Source organism: Mesoplodon densirostris, chromosome 16 (genome assembly GCF_025265405.1).
Source record: "Mesoplodon densirostris isolate mMesDen1 chromosome 16, mMesDen1 primary haplotype, whole genome shotgun sequence".
NCBI classification, from domain to species: Eukaryota; Metazoa; Chordata; class Mammalia; order Artiodactyla; family Ziphiidae; genus Mesoplodon; species Mesoplodon densirostris.
Genome location: NC_082676.1, coordinates 34900597 through 34923085, shown reverse-complemented (window position 1 = coordinate 34923085; position 22489 = coordinate 34900597). Strand labels below are relative to the sequence as shown.

At 41.7% G+C, this 22489-nt stretch overlaps 1 protein-coding gene across 1 annotated transcript in view; it reads right to left on the bottom strand.

Moving 5' to 3' along the window:
• Positions 1 to 3011: 3011 nt before the first annotated feature.
• The window catches only part of LOC132476620 (cytochrome P450 3A28-like), a 42792-nt gene continuing 23314 nt past the window's right edge, over positions 3012 to 22489 (bottom strand). The window contains exons 9-13 of the mRNA XM_060078699.1: positions 21042 to 21108; positions 18078 to 18238; positions 15181 to 15407; positions 6216 to 6378; positions 3012 to 3107 (exon numbers count right to left, since the gene is read on the bottom strand). Of these exons, the coding sequence (XP_059934682.1) occupies positions 3012 to 3107; positions 6216 to 6378; positions 15181 to 15407; positions 18078 to 18238; positions 21042 to 21108 (714 nt within the window). The remainder of the gene's footprint in view (positions 3108 to 6215; positions 6379 to 15180; positions 15408 to 18077; positions 18239 to 21041; positions 21109 to 22489) is intronic.

Sequence of the window (22489 nt, the reverse complement as noted above, 5' to 3'; positions counted from 1 at the left end):
ATCTGTCTATCTATCATCTATCTATCTATCTATCTGTCTGTCTATATCATCCAGCCTGCTATCATCTATCTGCATAGAAAAGCATGGATTTAATATGACCCTGCAATCCCACTTCTAGGCATATATCTGGAGAAAAACATGGCCCAAAAGGATACATACACCCCAGTGCTCATTGAAGCACTATTTACAATAGCCAGGACATGGAAGCAACCTATTTCCATCGACAGAGGAATGGATAAAAAAGATGTGGTACATATATACAATGGAATATTACTCGGTCATGAAAAAGAATGAAATAATGCCATTTGCAGCAACATGGATGGACCTAGAGATTGTCATACTGAGTGAAGTAAGTCAGAGAAAGAGAAATATCGTATGATAACCCTTATATGCAGACTCTAAAAAGAAATGATACAAATGAACCTATTTACAAAACAGAAACAGACTCACAGACTTAGAGAACAAGCTTATCATTACGGGGCGGGGGGGGGGATAGTCAGGGAGTTTGGGATTGACATGTACACACTGCTATGTTTAAAATGGATAACAGGGCTTCCCTGGTGGTGCAGTGGTTGAGAGTTCGCCTGCTGATGCAGGGGACACGGGTTCGCACCCCAGTCCGGGAGGATCCCACATGCCACGGAGTGGCTGGGCCCGTTGAGCCATGGCCGCTGAGCCTGCGCGTCCGGAGCCTGTGCTCCGCAATGGGAGAGGCCACAACAGTGAGAGGTCCACGTACCGAAAAAAAAACAAAAAAACAAAAAAAACGGATAACAAACAAGGACCTACTGTATAGCACAGGGAACTCTGCTCAATGTTATGTGGCAGCCTGGATGGGAGGGGAGTTTGGGGGAGAATGGATACATTATATATATGGCTGAGTCCCTTTGCTGTGCACCTGAAACTATCACAACATTGTTTTGTTTTGTTTTTATAAATTTATTTACTTAATTATTATTATTTTTTTATTTTTGGCTGCGTTGGGTCTTCGTTGCTGCGTGGGCTTTCTCTAGTTGTGGTGAGCGGGGGCTACTCTTTGTTGCCGTGTGTGGGCTTCTCATTGTGGTGGCTTCTCTTGTTGCAGAGCACGGGGTCTAGGTGCACGGGCTTCAGTAGTTGTGGCTTGCGGGCTCTAGAGCGCAGGCTCAGTAGTTGTGGTGCACAGGCTTAGTTGCCCTGTGGCATGTGGGATCTTCCCGGACCAGGGCTCGAACCCATGTCCCCTGCATTGGCAGATGGATTCTTAACCACTGCATCACCAGGGAAGCCCTCACAACATCGTTGATCAGCTATACTCCAATATAAAATAAAAAGTTAAAAAAGAAAAGCATGGATTTACACTGATACATTCCGTTTCAATCGCTGACTCCACAGGGTTTATTCTGGTTTTCTCCCTCTCTGAATCAGTGACTCTCTTCTCCAGCAGTGAGAATTCTGCTTTCCACCATCCTTTATATATTTACTTACTTGATCACCCCTCCTTTATGTACCCGAATCCATGTTCCATCCCTTTCCACTCATGATGCCCCCTCCCCTTACCCTACTTTGGTTCTCCACACCCTATTTAGGCTCTGGATGCTGTTACAGGCCACCCCTATGAGTGGGTATTTTGGGTTCCCACACCCATGCCGGCTGCCATCCCTGTGGATACCCTCTATTCCCTACTTTGTCTCTGACTTGGAGTCACTGTGCCCCCTTCTCTGTTCCTGCCCTGCAGTGTGAGGCTGCCCACGTTCTGTGTCCCACTTACTGGTTTAGGGCTGGATTATCCAGGAGGGCAAGGCAGGGGAAGGAAAAGGGAGGGAAGGGGCAGAAAAGGGAAAGGAAGAGCCCTGGACCGCTTCTGATACCAAATGAAACTGACCAGTGCTTGTAGCCTTTCTGCCCAATCAACTGACCAATCAGCCACCTTTATTCCATGTTCATTGCATTAAGACAGTTGGGAGTCGAGGATGGAATACAAAGAGGTATGAAAACATACATGCTCCGGGACTTCCCTGGTGGCGCAGTGGTTAAGAACCCGCCTGCCAATGCAGGGGATGCAGGTTCGAGCCCTGGGTCCGGGAAGATCCCACATGACATGGAGCAACTAAGCCCGTGTGCCACAACTACTGAGCCTGCATTCTGCAACTACTGAGCCCGCATTCTGCAACTACTGAAGCCCATGCACCTAGAGCCCGTGCTCTGCAACAAGAGAAGCCAACACAATGAGAAGCCTGTGCACTGCAGTGAAGAGTAGCCCCCGCTCGCCACTACTAGAGAAAGCCCGCACGCAGCAAAGATCGAATGCAACCAAAAATAAATAAATAAATAAATAAATTTTTAAAAAGAAAGAAACAAAACATATGTGCTCCAAAAAAGGTAGATTTAAACTATAAAGGTAGATTTAAAAGGCAGATTTCTAAGCACTGGGCAAAGTCACAGTCAATGAACTCTTATCTATTTAATATGTCAACCTGTAGTTTTTAAAAGGCCCCACCCACCAGGGATTGTGATGGTCAAAAGCATTTAGTCCCTGAGTCTCTCTGATTCTGCTGTATACATTCCCCCTAATGTGCACAAAGGCATCAGATAATACTTTGTAAAGAGATATTTATTGACTTGCTCAATGTAATATTTAATTTAGAATATTCAAAATAAAATCTGTGACATAAATGTCACTACTTCAGTCACCACAATCATTCTTATTTTCATTAGAGTTTGTCGAGAAATTTTCATTCTGACCAGTGCTCAGGAGGAGTAGATGGTACTAACTGCAGGTGGATGCAGATGGTCCTAGGAGAACCCATGAAGTTGAGTATCCGGCACTTACTTGTCATCTCCTTTATATGACGCAATATATAACACTCCACATAGACAGTGAGAAAGCTAAATGATTGGGCAGAATACCTAGTCATCCATCAAGGGCAGTAGGTGAAGCCTATCTTCATTTAATGGTTTTATCACAAAGTAAATAAAGTCTCAGGTGATACAGCTTCCTTGAAGATCAAAGCCCATGTCCTTCGAGAAAGTCAGGCTCCACTTATGTTTGCATCTCTTGACACAACCTTTAGAACAACAGGTTTTTCCAATTGTGTAAGTCCTTGAGTGAGAAATTTCAGGGGGATCTGCAACATTTAAACAAACACATGAGAACCGATTAATGGAGCCCCATCAACAAAAAAAAAGCAAAGTAGACGAGATACATTATGGACAATAATGCTTTACAAACATGTAAAAGCTACTTTTAGCATCATGTATATTTGATTTTTTTAAACTACCGATTCAATATGTTTGATAGATAGAGGGACAGATATAGGGACAGCCAGGATGTCTATATTCTCTTGATTGAATGTTAATAGTTTGTGTCTTTCAGAGAATTGGTCTATTTAACGTATATTATAAAACATGGGAAAACAGTTGTTCACGGTATTCCCTTTTCATGTCCTATCAGAATTTAACTTCCATTTTTATTGCAATATAGTTGACTTACAGCAGTGCATAAATTTAAGGTGTACAGCATAATGATTTGACTTACATATATCATAAAATTATTACCACAGTTTTGTTAACATTCATCATCCCATATAGATAGGAAAGGAAAAGAGAAATATTATTTTCCCTTTGTGAGACCTCTTAGGACCTACTCTCTTATACCATACAGAAATATTAACAATAGTCATCATGTTTTGCATTATAGCCCTAGTACTTATTTATAACTGGAAGTTTGTACCTTTTGCACACCTCCATTCAATTTTCCCTACCTATCTTTGATTCTTTATATTTATTCTATAAGCTGTGTCAAGAGGGATAGTGAAAGAATTCATCCATCATTCATTCAGCAAAATATCTATTGAGCACCTATTCTGTACCAGGCTTGATACAAAATCAGGTTGGCCTGTGTTCTTTATTGATTTAAATTTTAAGCAAAAATACTGTTTTAAAAACATATCAGAGGGGATCCCTGGTGGCCCAGTGGTTGAGAGTCCGCCTGCCGATGCAGGGGAAGCGGGTTTGTGCCCTGGTCCGGGAGGATCCCACGTGCCGCGGAGCAGCTGGGCCCGTGAGCCATGGCCGCTGAGCCTGCGCGTCCGGAGCCAGTGCTCCGCGGCGGGAGGGGCTGCGGCAGTGAGAGGCCTGCGTACCGCAAAACAAACAAACAAAAACCATATCAGATTCTTAGGCATTATGGCAAAATTTCTCGGAAAAGGATATAGAGGTAATTTTGTGTATGTTGGAACTTACAAGGTAATCCTGCGTAGGTATTACAATTTTAATTGTAAGCACATTCCTCAACTTCTAAAGCGTCCAATCACCTCTCCCAGTAGAATCCACCCAGTTTCATGATGGGAAGAGGTCGTTGTGAAGCATTATGTCTGTTTCTTAACACCTCCTGGCTCCAAGTGTAGCGCAAATGGTGAACTTCTGATGGCCACAGTGTTTGGTCTGAGACTTTTAGCCCCTTTTCACCCAGTTGCTCCTTCAGAGCTGGGGGAACCAACAGTGACCTTCTAATCTCAGTTGACTGAAGGGCAAGCAAATTGTCATGGAGGAGAGAAGCCCCAGCCTGTGGATGCCTGGGTGGAGCTTCAGGGAGCATCTGCCCTTCCCAGGTGTGCCAGAGGCCCCCTTTCTCTCAGGGCTAAGTCCCCTGTCTGTACACACCTACACTATGGACACACAGACGCCCACGAGTAAAATGGAAACCGTCTCTATCCTCCTCTTCCCTGAGAAAGCCTACTCAAGTGGGGTAGCTGCTTACTAAATGTGTGACTCCTAGAAAAAAAGCCTTATTACAGGGCCGTGCTTGATATGAATGAACAATGGTAACTGTTCTTTGTGCTCCTCAGAGGAGAGATTCCAGATCTTTCTATATATGTAACACCTTGTATTTTAAAATTTCATATGACATACATATATTTCCCCTGCAGACAAATAGACACACACACACACTAAGCATGTACTTACATGTCTTTTTTTTTTTTTTTTTTTTTTTTTGCGGTACACGGGCCTCTCACCGCTGTGGCCTCTCCCGTCGTGGAGCACAGGCTCCGGACACGCAGGCTCAGCGGCCATGGCTCACGGACCCAGCCGCCCCGCGGCACGTGGGATCCTCCCGGACCGGGGCACGAATTCGCGTCCCCTGCACTGGCAGGCGGACTCCCAACCACTGCGCCACCAGGGAAGCCCTACATGTCATTTTTTTTAATATTTTAAAAGTTCAAACTGAACATAATTTGTGTCCCAGAAATCTAACTCAACTGAAAGTCACTCTTCAAGCATTTACCGGATGACTGCAAGGCAGCACTGGGAGTTTATTAAAGGAATAAAATGAGAAGCTAGAGTTAAGGGTATTCTTAGGGGCAAAGAAAACGTAAGAACCAAACTGGATGGTTCCATGGCAAAGTGTTAAGTTAGGTGGTAGGATCCATGATGCCAGCCTGTGGTAACTGATAACAGAGCAGAGGGGAGAGTGGGCTGTGGACTGGGTGGGGAAGGCTCCACGGAGGGGCTTGGGGTTAAACTAGAACTTGAAGGGGGAAGAACAGAATGGGGGCGGGGAAAAGCACACATAGAGTTATTATTAGAAGGTAAAGGGAGCCCAGCTTGATGGCAGCAGGACCCCTGGAAGGTGAGGGGGCTGTGGGAGTCCTTCACATCTGGCAGAAATGCTTTCCAGCAGGGGTTCTCACTGTGGCTACACAGGAGAATCAGTGGGGCCGCTTTGAATGCCACACTCCGGGTGAATTATTTTAGAAAGTCTGAGATGACTTAGGCATCAGGGCTTTTTTAAAGCTCCCCGTCAATTTCATTATACAAGCAGAGGCTGAGAACCAGGTCAGGAGAGCTGCTGTAAGTTCTGGTGGAGAAGGGCATCACTGGAGAGCCATGACTTTTCAGTGTGTTCTCTCATGACTGTGCACACACTTCCCTTCATTCCAGTGGACTTGAAACCAAATTTAAGATGTTTCTGAAGTTCAACACACCATATATAATCATCTCATGCTAACTGCATTGACTCTAGATGATCTTTATAGTTGGGGCTTTATAAAGCCACAGACTTAGCCCTCCATGGATGATTGACAATGAAAGATTTCAGATGGCTCCAAACAGATTCTCTGGCTAATAGAATAAATTATTCTTTGAATTGATAACATGCTTAGGTATATAGAGACCCATCAGTTAAAAAAAAACTCCCAATAAAATGTTATTCATGCAGAAAATTAACTACTGACCTGTGTTTCTTTACAAGGTTTGAAGGAGAAGTTCTGCAGGATTCTGACGAGAGCAAGTTTCATGTTCATGATAACAAATCTCATGCCAATGCAGTTTCGGGGTCCAATTCCAAAAGGCAGGTATGTGTAAGGATTTATGCTGTCCTTGTTCTTCTTACTGAACCTGTAACCATAAAAGTAGATGAAACAAGTTAATGAAACAGAAAAACCACAAGAGCTCCAGATCTGAGGTTTTAACTTAACTCTTGGACCAGTAGCATAAGAGATACCTGTGTGGTCTAGTCATTGAATCCTGCTGTGGTTATTTTGTGTGAGAATGGATCCTTCCCATTCCCCTGACTCTACAGGGGTGAGATAAATGCTGTTTAAAGAAAATTTACCTTTAAACACTAAAATTACATTCAGGGTGGTGAGATGTTCACACTCTGAATGGCAGTTAGGAAATGAGACTGGCTGAAGGAAACATGGGTTCCCATCTCCACGCACACTTATGTAGGTCATGTGCTCATGGGGGAAGGAAGCTGGAGAAACGTCTCTGAGTATTTAAATTGTTATTTTTCAATTGTTTTCCTCTCCTATCCCTTCCAATTCCTTTGTGTCATTCTCTGTCTGTCTCTCTGTCTCTCCCCCACACAGGGGATGCTTAGGTCAGAATATGTACATGGGCATATGACTCTACTCCAGAATAACCACTGATTTCCTTGTCTATCTGTTCCACTAGCCTATAAATTCCTTGATGGTTAGACCTCTGTTCTATTCAAACTTGACTCCTCGATATTTGAATATGTCAAGGAAAAAAATGTATATTTGGGGAAAGTGATAATGGCATTGCAGTTATGTATTTTTTCAAAACATTTTGTAATATTTACAGACACTGTGACTTAAAATAACATGGAGAAGGGCAGCAGTGGCATGTGGATGGGACAGAGACGTGGGCTGATGGTTGTTAAGCAGGGAATGTGCACATACAGGTACACTGAAAGTATTTCAGGTGGCTCCACCCCTGTTTCTCATGCTTCAGCTAGGCCTGTGCTTTTTGTGCATCACCTCAGGGAGCGCTCGCCTAGTGAAGAAGCTCAGGGTAAAGGCACAGCCGCCAAAGCAGGAGTGAGAGCGAGCTGACGCCGGGAAGGAGACCGCAAAGAGGCCCCAGCTACAGGAGGCCAGAGGCTGGGCCGATGTCAGCCTTCCCCGAGGGCTTCGACCGCGTACCAGCTGAGCGCCGCCCGCCTCATGGACCCCACCCTGCCTCACTGATCCAGTCGCCCTCTTGCCAGAATGAGCTGAAGTCTGAAAATTGCTCAGCAAGACCAGGCACAGCACGGGCCTCTTCTCTTGTGGTTTCACTTGCCAGTGACCACTATCTTGATAATTCCGTGTGGCTGACAGGGTCTTGGTGCTCAGGCCAGGTGTCAGGCCTGTGCCTCTGAGGTGGATGGGCCAAGTTCAGGACACTGGTCTACCAGAGACCTCCCGGCTCCACGTAATATCAAACGCTGAGATCTCCATCTCAACGCTAAGACCAAGCTCCACTCAATGACCAGAAAGCTACAGTGCTGGACACCCTATGCCAAACAACTAACAAAACAGGAACACAACCCCACCCATTAGCAGAGAGGCTGCCTAAAATCATACTAAGGTCACAGACACCCCAAAACACACCACCAGACGCAGTCCTGCTCACCAGAAAGACAAGATCCAGCCTCATCCACCAGAACACAGGCACTAGTCCCCTCCACGAGGAAGCCTACACAACCCACTGAACCAACCATAGCCACTGGGGGCAGACACCAAAAACAATGGGAACTATGAACCTGCAGCCTACAAAAAGGAGACCCCAATCACAGTAAGTTAAGCAAAATGAGAAGACAGAGAAACACACAGCAGATGAAGGAGCAAGGTAAAAACCCACCAGACCAAACAAATGAAGAGGAAATAGGCAGTCTACCTGAAACATAATTCGAGTAGTGACAGTAAAGATGATGCAAAATCTTGGAAATAGAATGGAGAAAATACAAGAAATGTTTAACAAGGACCTAGAAGACCTAAAGAGCAAACAAATAATGATGAACAACACAATAAATGAAATTAAAAATTCTCTAGAAGGAATCAGTAGCAGAATAACTGAGGCAGAAGAACAGATAAGTGACCTGGAAGATAAAATAGTGGAAATAACTAATGCAGAGCAGAATAAAGAAAAAAGAATGAAAAGAATTGAGGACAGTCTCAGAGACCTCTGGGACAACATTAAACACACCAACATTCGAATTATAGGGGTCCCAGAAGAAGAAGAGAAAAAGAAAGAGACTGAGAAAATATTTGAAGAGATTATAGTCAAAAACTTCCCTAATATGGGAAAGGAAATACTTAATCAAGTCCAGGAAGTGCAGAGAGTCCCATATAGGATAAATCCAAGGAGAAACACATCAAGACATATATTAATCAAACTATCAAATATTAAATACAAAGAAAAAATATTAAAAGCAGCAAGGGAAACACAACAAATAACATACAAGGGAATCACCATAAGGTTAACAGTTGATCTTTCAGCAGAAACTCTACAAACCAGAAGGGAGTGGCAGGACATATTTAAAGTGATGAAAGGGAAAAACCCACAACCAAGATTACTCTACCCAGCAAGGATCTCATACAGATTCGATGGAGAAATTAAAACCTTTACAGACAAGCAAAAGCTAAGAGAATTCAGCACCACCAAACCAGCTTTACAACAAATGCTAAAGTAACTTCTCCAGGCAGGAAACACAAGAGAAGGAAAAGACCTACAATAACAAACCCAAAACAATTAAGAAAATGGTAATAGGAACATACATATTGATAATTACCTTAAATGTAAATGGATTAAATGCTCCAACCAAAAGACACAGACTGGTTGAATGGATACAAAAACAAGAACCATATATATGCTGTCTACAAGGGACCCATTTCAGACCTAGGGACACATACAGACTGAAAGTGAGGGGATGGAAAAAGATATTCCATGGAAATGGAAATCAAAAGAAATCTGGAGTAGCAATTCTCATATTAGACAAAATAGACTTTAAAATAAAGACTATAATAAGAGACAAAGAAGGACACTACATAATGATCAAGGGATCAATCCAAGAGGAAGATATAACAATTGTAAATATTTATGCACCCAACATTGGAGCACCTCAATACATAAGGCAAATGCTAACAGCCATAAAAGGGGAAATAGACAGTAACACAATCAGAGTAGGGGACTTAAACACCCCACTTTCACCAATGGACAGATCATCCAAAATGAAAATAAATAAGGAAACACAAGCTTTAAATGATACATTAAACAAAATGGACTTAATTGATATTTATAGGACATTCCATCCAAAAACCACAGAATACACTTTCTTCTCAAGTGCTCATGGAACATTCTCCAGGATAAATCATATCTTGGGTCACAAATCAAGCCTTGGTAAATTTAAGAAAATTGAAATTGTATCAAGTATCTTTTCTGACCAAAACACTATGAGACTAGATATCAATTACAGGAAAAAATCTGTAGAAAATACAAATACATGGAGGATAAACAATACACTACTTACTAACCAAGAGATCACAGAACAAATCAAAGAGGAAATCAAAAAATACCTAGAAACAAATGAAAATGAAACCTAGAGTCTGTCATAGAGAGTGAAGTAAGTCAGAAAGAGAAAGACAAATACCGTATGCTAACACATATATATGGAATTTAAAAAAATGTCATGAAGAACCTAGGGGTAAAACGGGAATAAAGACACAGACCTACTTGAGAATGGACTTGAGGATATGGGGAGGGGGAAGGGTAAGCTGTGACAAAGCGAAAGAGAGGCATGGACATATATACACTACCAAACGTAAGGTAGATAGATAGTGGGAAGCAGCCGCAGAGCACAGGGAGATCAGCTCGGTGCTTTGTGACCGCCTGGAGGGGTGGGATGGGGAGGGTGGGAGGGAGGGAGATGCATGAGGGAAGGGATGTGGGAACAGATGTATATGTATGACTGATTCACTTTGTTATAAAGCAGAAACTAATAAAAAAATAAAAAAATAAACAATATTAGGTTTTCCAATCCAAAAAAAAAAAAAAAAAAAGAAAACACGATGACCCAAAACCTATGGGATGCAGCAAAAGCAGTTCTAAGAGGGAAGTTTATAGCTATACAAGCCTACCTCAAGAAACAAGAAACATCTCAAATAAACAACCTAACCTTACACCTAAAGCAATTAGAGAAAGAAGAACAAAAAACCCCAAAGTTAGCAGAAGGAAAGAAATCATAAAGATCTGATCAGAAATAAATGAAAAAGAGCTGAAGGAAACAATAGCAAAGACCAATAAAACTAAAAGCTGGTTCTTTGAGAAGATAAACAAAATTGATAAACCATTAGCCAGATTCATCAAGAAAAAAAGGGAGAAGACTCAAATCAATAGAATTAGAAATGAAAAAGGAGAAGTAACAACTGACACTGCAGAAATACAAAGGATCATGAGAGATTACTACAAGCAACTATATGCCAATAAAACGGACAACCTGGAATAAATGGACAAATTCTTAGAAAAGCACAACTTTCTAAGACTGAACCAGGAAGAAATAGAAAATATAAACATACCAATCACAAGCACTGAAATTGAGACTGTGATTAAAAATCTTCCAACAAACAAAAGCCCAGGACCAGATGGCTTCACAGGTGAATTCTATCAAACATTTAGAGAAGAGTTAATACCTATCTTTCTCAAACTCTTCCAAAATATAGCAGAGGGAGATTGACTCCCAAACTCATTCTACAAGGCCACCATCACCCTGATACCAAAACCAGACAAAGATTTCACAAAGAAAGAAAACTATAGGCCAATATCACTGATGAACATAGATGCAAAAATGTTCAACAAAATACTAGCAAACAGAATCCAATAGCACATTAAAAGTATCATACACCATGATCAAGTGGGGTTTATCTCAGGAATGCCAGGATTCTTCAATATATGCAAATCAATCAATGTGATACACCATATTAACAAATTGATGGATAAAAACCATATGATCATCTCAATAGATGCAGAAAAAGCTTTTGACAAAATTCAACACCCGTTTATGATAAAAACCCTCCAGAAGGTAGGCATAGAGAGAACTTACCTCAACATAATAAAGGCCATATATGACAAACCCACAGCCAACATCGTTCTCAATGGTGAAAAACTGAAACCATTTCAACTAAGATCAGGAACAAGACAAGGTTGCCCACTCTCACCACTATTATTCAATGTAGTTTTGGAAGTTTTAGCCACAGCAATCAGAGAACAAAAAGAAATAAAAGGAGTCCAAATCGGAAAAGAAGAAGTAAAGCTGTCACTGTTTGCAGATGACATGATACTATACATAGAGAATCCTATAGATGCCACCAGAAAACTACTAGAGCCAATCAATGAATTTGGTAAAGTAGCAGGATACAAAATTAATGAACAGAAATCTCTTGCATTCCTATACACTAATGATGAAAAATCTGAAAGAGAAATTAAGGAAACACTCCCATTTACCATCGCAACAAAAAGAAGAAAATACCTAGGAATAAACCTACCTAAGGAGACAAAAGACCTGTATGTAGAAAACTATAAGACACTGATGAAAGAAATTAAAGATGGAGAGATATACCATGTTCTTGGATTGGTAGAATCAACATTGTGAAAATGACTCTACTACCCAAAACAATCTACCGATTCAATGCAATCCCTATCAAACTACCAATGGCATTGTTCACAGAACTAGAACAAAAATTTTCACAATTTGTATGGAAATACAAAAGACCCTAAATAGCCAAAGCAATCTTGAGAAAGAAAAACGGAGCTGGAGGAATCAGGCTCCCTGAATTCTATACTACAAAGCTACGGTAATCAAGGCGGTATGGTACTGGCACAAAAACAGAAATATAGATCAATGGAACAGGATAGAAAGCCCAGAGATAAACCTACGCACCTATGGTCAACTAATCTATGACAAAGGAGGCAAGGATATACAATGGAGAAAAGACAGCTTTTCCAATAAGTGGTGCTGGGAAAACTGGACAGCTACATGTAAAAGAATGAAATTAGAACACTCCCTAACACCATACACAAAAATAAACTCAAAATGGATTAAAGACCTAAATGTAATGCCAGACACTATCAAACTCTTAGAGGAAAACATAGGCAGAACACTCTATGACATCAATCACAGCAAGACCCTTTTTGACCCACCTCCTAGAGAAATGGAAATAAAAACAAAAATAACAAATGGGACCTAATGAAACTTCAAAGCTTTTGCACAGCAAAGGAAACCATAAACAAGATGAAAAGACAACCCTCAGAAAAGGAGAAAATATTTGCAAATGAAGCAACTGACAAAGGATTAATCTCCAAAATTTACAAGCAGCTCATGTAGCTCAATATCAAAAAAACAAACAACCCAATCCAAAAATGAGCAGAAGATCTAAATAGACATTTATCCAAAGAACATATACAGATTACCAACAAACACATGAAAGAATGCTCAACATCACTAATCATTAGAGAAATGCAAATCAAAACTACAATGAGGTGTCACCTCACACCAGTCAGAATGGCCATCATCAAAAAATCTAGAAACAATAAATGCTGGAGAGGGTGTGGAGAAAAGGGAACACTCTTGTGCTACTGGTGGGAATGTAAATTGATACAGTCACTATGGAGAACAGTATGGACGTTCCTTAAAAAACTACAAATAGAACTCCCATATGACCCAGCAATCCCACTACTGGGCATATACCCTGAGAAAACCATAATTCAAAAAGAGTCATGTACCACAATGTTCATTGCAGCTCTATTTACAATATCCAGGACATGGAAGCAACCTAAGCATGCATCAATAGATGAATGGATAAAAAAGATGTGGCACATATATACAATGGAATACTACTCAGCCATAAAAAGAAACGAAATTGAGTTATTTGTAGTGAGGTGGATGGACCTAGAGTCTGTCATACAGAGTGAAGTAAGTCAGAAGGAGACAAACAAATACCGTATGCTAACACATATATATGGAATCTTTAAAAAAATGGTTATGAAGAACCTAGGGGCAGGACAGGAATAAAGACGCAGATGTAGAGAACAGACCTGAGGACACGGGGAGGGGGAAGGGTAAGCTTGGACGAAGTAAGAGAGTGGCATGGACTTATACACACTACCAAATGTAAAATAGATAGCTAATGGGAAGCAGCCGCATAGCACAGGGAGATCAGCTCGGTGCTTTGTGACCACCTAGAGGGGTGGGATAGGGAGGATGGGAGGGAGACGCAAGAGGGAGGAGATATGGGGATATGTGTATATGTAGAGCTGATTCACTTTGTTATAAAACAGAAACTAACATACCATTGTAAAGCAATTATACTCCAATAAAGATGTTGAAAATTTTTCTTAAATAAAGTATTTCAGGGGCTTCCCTGGTGGCGCAGTGGTTGAGAGTCCGCCTGCCGATGCAGGGGACGCGGGTTCGTGCCCCGGTCCGGGAAGATCCCACGTGCCGCCAAGCGTCTGGGCCCATGAGACAGGCTGCTGAGCTTGCGCGTCCGAAGCCTGTGCTCCGCAACGGGAGAGGCCACAACAGTGAGAGGCCCGTGTACCGCAAAAAAAAAAAAAAAAAAAAAAAAAAAAGTATTTCATAGGCTTGTGCCTATAAAGTATTCCAGTGTATGTGTCAAATCACACATACTTGTGAATATTTTAAAAATTTTCCATAATGGGCTTTTTTCCTAACCTTTGGATTTCTCACTGCCTGGCCCAGTCCCTGACCCACAGGTGAGCATTTATTCTCTGCTTAACGACTGAATGAATCAAAGGGAAGTACAGTGAGTGGTCTCTGGTTCCAGGCTCGTGAAGCTGCAGGACAGGGAGCTACTGAGCTTGGAAGAACTGCAGAGGTTCTCTGGCCCAGAAAACAGAGGACTTGGTCCACTCTGACTCTTCTGTCAATAAGTGCTATGTGTCACCCTTGTGCTAGCACTCGGGACACCATGGCAAACAAAACAACTCTTGGCCATCAGGGAGCTGATACGGTGTAATAAAGGTCTAGATCTCAGCTACTGGCCTAAAAAGTTCATTCCAAATTTTGCTTACCATACACTAAAAGGGAGAGCATTAACTCTTTCCAGGGTCCAGTCTGTGCCCAAACCAGATCTTGGCTCTGAATTCCCAGAAGAGGATGCTCAAGACCCGTCCAAGGAGGAAATCTCAGACATGTAGAGAACAGATGACTTCACTTTGGAAAGTCACCAAATACTGAGGTAGAAGGGACCTGACCCAGGTGTGCAGCCACAGACAGAACCAGGGCACCTGTGTGCCCATCCGTCCTCAGTGAAGCTGCTTGAACCATCAGGGATGAGACCTCTAGGTCCCCAGCCTGCACTCTCACAATAATGCTAGAGGAAATGTAGCCAATGTTTAAAAATATGGAATGTGGGAACATGGGGTGAATTCAGAGAGCTAAGAGAGAGCAGAGAGAAAGGCTTAAAGAAAATAAAAAGACAGTGGTTAGGTAAATTATGGCATATGCATACAAACATATACACATAGAATGTTGTTTATACTTTACTGTTAAATAAAGTAAGAAGTTCAAAACCAAATAAAGTATAATACCATCCTGTTTTTAAAATCTATATATGCATAGAAAAATGTCCATAAGGATATATATGACATTATTAATGAGGCCTATCTTAAGGTATTAGGAAGGTAGACAGCTATAATTTTCTTTTTCTAGTCTATACTTTGTATAATTTTGACTCATATAATGAACACCCTTAAAGAGAAAAACCTTCCAACAATAAAAAGATATACAAATAAATTATTGCATGATCACCCACTTGTCAACTATAATAAGAGTTGTCAAAATATGCAAGCACCAAAAAGGATCAGGGTGGGTGTTCTTTCCTCAGGATCTTGTACCTTTCAGGACGGAACTCCTCAGGCTCTGGCCAGAGCTCTGGGTCGTTGTGAAGAACGAAGAGTGGCACCACCACTGTTGTCCCTTTGGGAATGAACACCCCATTGACTTCCACATCCTTCTTACAGACCCTCTCAAGTCTACCAGCAATTGGGAATATTCTGAGAGTTTCATTCAACACCATGTCAAGATACTCCATCTGTACCAGAGCCTCGTAGGTGGGAGGTGCCTGGGAAGAGAAAAAGAGATTTTGATAAATTAAGATTTCGGATCAACCTTCAACTCCATCTGTGTAGTCCTACTGAAATGTTAGGAGCTCCAGGGAATAATTTAAATTGGTAGAGGACCTTAGCATTTATAGACATTTTAATATCTATCATGTGCTCTGACCTGCTCAATGGCCCACAGAGGTGTGTAGCGTAGTTATGACTATGGGAGATGTTAGGACAAGGCCCTAAACAGGGCCTGAAATCCTGCACGTTATCGTCTAGTGTATTTTCTTTCTCATGAGAACAAACGTGACCAATAGACTATGACCCTTAGTCTTAAGTGAAATAGGCCAAAGTCACTGTTTCCTTTTGAAAGTGAGGCCACTACATTTGTACCAAGGAAAGAAATGCATAAAAGAGCAAATCCCCTGCTCAACATAAAGGTTTTTAGTTGAAAACTCCTGACTGCTAATTCTTTTCATTATACATATAAAGTTTGGAAGCATTATATTATATGAAAACTCTATAAATGATTTGGGGAGTAACGAGTTCCTTTCTACACCAAATACAAAAACAAAGAGCAAGATTGGGTGCTACAAGGAACACAATTTCAGATCCAGGGAAAGTTACAAGAGGATGAGAACACTACCCTCAGCCACAGCATCTGTTGCTGGAACAGTCTCCTGTTGTCCCTTCAGGGGTGACTGTAAGGTCTGAAGGTCTAAACAAGCCACTCCAGCCCCAGAGGCCAGCTCTCCTCACACCACAAAGAATTCCACTTTTGGCAGAGATCTGAGACCAGTGGGGGTGACACGTGGCTGTCACATGGGGTTATATTTAAGGGGTAACATTGTAGAGGGTAAGAGTTGGCTCAGGATGGGCTTCCCTGGTGGCACAGTGGTTGAGAGTCCGCCTGCCGAGGCAGGGGACACGGGTTCGTGCCCCAGTCTAGGAAGATCCCACATGCCGCGGAGCGGCTGGGCCCGTGAGCCATGGCCGCTGAGCCTGTGCGTCCGGAGCCTGTGCTCCGCAACGGGACAGGCCGCAACAGTGAGAGTCCCGCGTACCGCAAAAAGAAAAAAAAAAAAAGAGTTGGCTCAGGAGACAGACACCCTGGCACATAGGTTGGCGTTTTCACCACTAGGTACACGACTAGTATGTGCAAGTATTTCATCTCTCTGTCGCTCAGGTTTCTGAAATGTTACATGGAGATAATTAGAGTTGACACTTCATAGGCTTCTGTGGCAGAGACACTCACTGCTCACCCAGTATCCACGTAGTCCCTGTATTTCCCAGCCCACTGGAAGTTACAGGAAACCAGCTTTGCCGATGGTCTGTGAACTGAGGCGATTATGTCAGTTTGGGGACAAATCATTTGAAAAGCCAGTGAGCAACGTTCGAGTCCCTTATTCCCCAGACAACAGGAAGTCCTCATGCTCCAGATAAGGCAGCTACAGGAAGGTGGAGCCTCTTAGCCTGTATCCCCGAGTAACGCTGTGGAGCCGAGCTGCCCGCTCCCATCCTCCACTAACAAGCCATGTTGTCATGTAGATGTGGGTTAGAAGTAAACCTCTGCTCTGTAAAGCCACTGAGATTTGAGGGCTAACCTGTTACTGAGGCATAACCTACCTTCTCCTGACTTATACAGAATTTTATGAAGGTTAGATTCATTTATAACTAGAAAGTACTTAGATAGACATATATCGTAAGAAGCAAATGTTAGCCAATAGTGTTGTTATTATAAGTATTATTATAAAAAGGGGAGAACACAATGCTTTAGCTAGCCTGTCTCTTAGTGACCTTTTCACCTTATTGCATCAAAAGAATCCCAATGTGAGATTTACCAGAGAAGACAGATCATCTCTAACTTAGGTAGGCACTACAATCTATCCTTATCTTGTATTCGAAGGACTCAGGATTCTGAAAGGTGATAAAACTTGTCTAAAACCACAGCTAGGGCTCAAACTCACGTCCTCTGTTTCCTACTTTAAGCCCTTTGTTGTTACAAGGCTCCTCCTAGTCTGCAGTGTACCGAGGGCGGTAGACTGAATTAATGGTCCCAGTTCTCCAGTCCTTCCTGGGTCCATGCCCTTTGTCAATTAACCCAGTAGTGCCTCCCATTCTGACTCAGGTTGGCCAGGTGACTCACTTTGAACCAGTGGAAAGTTGGCTAAGTGTGGTGCTTGCAGAAATTTGAAAGTCACCCACATGATTGGGCTTCCTGCTCGTGCCATCTGCCATTGCCCTGAGAAGCAGACATGTGGAGTATGAGACACATGTGGAGCACGTGTGGAGCTGAGTCACCCCAACTGCATAGCCAAGGCCAGCCTACATCAGCCAACACCCAGAACCAAGGAAGTCCAGCCATATCAACAGATAACTAACTATGCAGACACTGGAGCAATAAATGCTTACTGTTAGATGCCACTGAGGTACTGTGATTTTTACATGGCATACTGTAATGTATGATATGCCAGTACCAGCATTTTTTCCACAGTACCTATATTCCTGTGTGTACCACACATAACCTATGTTTTTCCCTTTGTTTTGTATGCTTTAGATCCTTCCTAAATAGCACAGGTTAAAGATTTGAGGCTCATGCTTTTTGCAAATATATTCTAAGAAGTGATGAGTAGGCATTCTTGCTAAGGCTTCACCTTCCCCCTCTCTCTCCAGGTATCATCACTCACCTTATTGGGGAAAGTTGCATCAATCTCCTCCTGCAGCTTTTGCTGGACATCAGGGTGAGTGGCCAATTCATATATAATGAAGGAAAGAGAAGTGCTAGTGGTCTCGTAGCCAGCAAAAATAAAGATAATACTTTGGGCCGCGAGTTCTGTGTCAGACAGAACTAAAAGGAGAGGAGGGACATTTTAGGTAAATCACATCAATATAAAACATCACAGTTTAGATGATGAGAAATCCAAATGAAACTGCCAAATCCCTAGCAGGAAAATGTAAAAGCAATTGAAAATTAAACTGGTAGTGCTTTGTGTTCTCATGTCTTCCTTAAAGAGCCAGAAAAAAGCAAGAATTGTCTGAATCCAGTTTTCCCCAGTGTCTATACTCTCCTCGGCCCCTGCTGCTGACTATGCCACCTCCCTCACGGCACAGCTGGGTAATTTCAAGAGACAGCAATTTTGTCTAACTTACACAGTACTATTAGTATGTCCCTTGGATAATCCTAAAAGTGCTTTAGCTGTAATTAATATGGGGTAACATTCTCTTCCAGAATAATTTAAATTATTCTAGCTAAAGTAAAACTTGATTCTTTGGCAGATTTTACAAGACTGAGGCTATATTATAGGGAAAATGAAGTTACTTTTTATCTAAACATGTTTGTGGGAACTTAGAACAACATAAGGCTGTTTTTACTCAAAGTGTGTTGATGGACCATGAGCATCACCAACATCTGGGAACTTATGAGAAATTCAGAGTCTTCAATCCTAAACTAGAACTACAGAATCAGAACTTTCACGATATGTGATGATTTGCAAGCAAAACCTGGCCTGAGAAGCATGGATTATACATTTGACAGGCATCAGGCAATGGAAGACCTGGGGCATAAGTCTTCTCTGGGGGATCTCAGATATGTACAGAAACTACAGAGATTGACTAAAAGCTAAAAGAACTGTGATTGACCCTAGTCTAATCAATGGCATTAAAGTAGCAGAAGGAAAAATGTCTCCCTAGAAGGGTATTAGTCAGCACGCAATATAGAAAAATAGGGGCCAGGGAGTGGAATTAGCAATGCTTATTCAATCATGGCCTGAATGTCATCTTCTCAGTACACACCCCCTCTCTTTGCTCTCCTTTAGTCTCACTAAACAGCCCATGTAATTATAAATAGGTCTCTCTTTTTATTTTCTCCCAAGAGACCAAGCGTGATCAGGCTCTTATCTATTTGATGGGACTGAAGTAGGACCTTTAGTTACGTAGAGCACTCAGATCAACGTGGTACCTGCCCCAACCAAGCAATTCACACACACACACACACACACACAATACAAAATGAGTGTGAAAAAGATCTACACATAGTTTCAGATATATTTATAGTGGTGTGCTGGCATCAGCTCGTCCCTGCTCAGGAACAATTTTTTAAAATTCAAGAATCTTGTGAGACGGTTGTCAAACCATTCATAGCTTGAAATTAACCACATGGGAGTATTCATGTCATGGAATAAACTAAAGATCAGGGACTTCTTGTTTGAAAGAGCAAGGCTGTTTATATCACTGGTTATGGGTGATATAGAAATCCTTATGTTCATCAGTCTTGTATAAATATATCTGATGTTCTTAACTTTGTCCATTGAGAGGATAGAAGCAAAGAAACCCTAGTAGCAACGAGCCTTCCTAAGATCCCAGATTTTGATTTCTAAATACCATTTCTCACTAAAGGGAACCAGAGTTCCTTGGGAAAAAATGGCTGATTCCAGGGCTACTCAGGGGAAATAAAAGAGAAACCTGGACTGTCTTACATCAGAAAGTGAGGAAGTTCCCAAAAAATGATAGATTAAAGAATACTTGATACTCTGTGTGCTGTAATGGTGGATATAGCTCATTATACATTTGTCAAAAACCCATGGAATGTACAACACCAAGAATGAACCCTAAGGTCAACTATAGACATTGGGTGATAATAATGTATTAATGTACGTTCATTGATTGTAACAAGTGCACAACTCTGGTATCATCTTTTGATAGTGGGGGAGCTGTGTGTAGTTGGGGTAGGATGTATATACTGGAAATCTCTGTACTTTCCACTCAACTTTGCTGTGAACCTAGCTGCTCTAAAAAATAGTCCGTTAAAAAAAAGATTTAAAAAGAAGAAAGAAGAAAAGAAAAGAGAATACAAGATCGCACTTGAGAAAGCTCCAGTGGACAAAACTGAAAGAAACTGAAAATCAAAATGAAGAATGATGTAAGAGAGTAACTTTTAGTTATACATGAGATCATGCTGATATAAATAAACAAATAAATGATTGGGGGAGAATGGAGAGCTCTCCCTACAAAAGAACATCAATTCATAAATACAGAAGAATGATGGAATTAGAAAGTCATCATATTGCAACCACCACAGTAACAATGGTTTCAGTCAAAAACCATCCATGGATGGTAAAACTAGTGGGTGACAGTTTGAAGAGAAATAGTATATTTCCAGTCTCAAAGGCTTCGCCCATAAGGTACTTGTTAATGACAAAGGAAAAAATTGAACTTTACCGTATACTAAGCTAGTGAACACAACTTTAACCAAGTGTTCCAAGTTAAGGGGCAACCAACACTGGGGCAATGTGACTCTTGATGGGATGAAGTCTTGATGCAAATTTCCAGGCAGAGGTTCTGACTCACTGCGTCTGGAGGAGCCTGAGAATTGACATTGGAAACAAGCTCCCCAGAGGCTGTAGGTGATCCACAGACCATGACTGACTGATGGGCATGACATCCTTGTTATACTTGCCCTTCGAGCTCTGAACAAAGTTATGCCTGCATACACCTATGAAGTATCTCTGGCTACCATTTCTATCTGACCATGTGTCTTCCTTCAACTTGGCAGAAATCCCCAGCTGCCTGGAAAACTTCCTGCACATTTTCAAAACCACCCCCTAGCTCTGCGCCCCACCGACAGTGGCCCCTCGTAAGCTCTCCTTGGTTACCTTTATGGGTGTCAATTTCTTTGGAATTCTGGGAGTTAATCATCAGCTGAAGAAAATCCACTCGATGCTGGAAACAGAAAGAGAAATGTCAATGGCAGAAAGTTACTTGTGAAGACAGAAATAAATCAGGAGTGCATATTTCACACCTCTTTCCTGAGAATATGGCCCCTTAAAGAGCAGAAGGCTGACCAGTACTGACTAAGTCCTCAGTGACCAAAACATCCACCTACAAATCTTAGAGAGCATGATGTTTCCCTGAGAGAAACCCAGCCATCATGTCCAACTGCTTTTTGGTCCTCACTCTCTCCGATCTTTTGTTTCTCTGGCTTTTGAAACAGCTTCTTAACTAAAGAGTTATCTGCTCTCTCTCCTGTCATACCTGTTTGCTTAGGAAAAGATTCATGACATCAGTCCCTGTTTTCCCTCCAACTTTAATTATTTTATTTATTTAGTTAGTTATACAGCAGGTTCTTATTAGTTATCCATTTGATAGATATTAGTGTATATATGTCAATCCCAATCTCCCAATTCATCACACCACACCTGTGAAGCCATCTGGTCCTGGGCTTTTGTTTGTTGGAAGATTTTTAATCACAGTCTCAATTTCAGTGCTCATGATTGGTCTGTTTATATTTTCTATTTCTTCCTGGTTCAGTCTCAGAAAGTTGTGCTTTTCTAAGAATTTGTTCATTTCTTCCAGGTTGTCCATTTTATTGGCATACAGTTGCTTGTAGTAGTCTCTCATGATCCTTTGTTTTTCTGCAGTGTCAGTTGTTACTTCTCCTTTTTCATTTCCAATTCTATTGATTTGAGTCTTTTTTTGCGGTACACGGGCCTCTCACTCTTGCAGCCTCTCCCGTTGCGGAGCACAGGCTGCGGACACGCAGGCTCAGCAGCCATGGCTCACGGGCCTAGCTGCTCCGCAGCATGTGGGATCTTCCTGGACTGGGGCACGAACCTGTGTCCCCTGCATTGGCAGGCGGACTCTCAACCACTGTGCCACCAGGGAAGCCCGAGACTTCTCCGTTTTTTTCTTGATGAGTCGGGCTAATTGTTTATCAATTTAGTTTATCTTCTCAAAGAACCAGCTTTTTGTTTTATTGGTCTTTGCTATTGTTTCCTTCATCTCTTTTTCATTTATTTCTGATCTGATCTTTATGATTTCTTTCCTTCTGCTAACTTTGGAGTTTTTTTGTTCTTCTTTCTCTAATTGCTTTAGGTGTAAGGTTAGGTTATTTATTTGAGATGTTTCTTGTTTCTTGAGGTAGGCTTGTATAGCTATAAACTTCCCTCTTAGAATTGCTTTTGCTGCATCCCATAGGTTTTGGATCGTCATGTTTTTGTAGTCATTTGTCTCTAGGTATTTTTTGATTTCCTCTTTGATTTGTTCTGTGATCTCTTGGTTATTAAGTAGTGTATTGTTTAGCCTCCATGTGTTTATGTTTTTT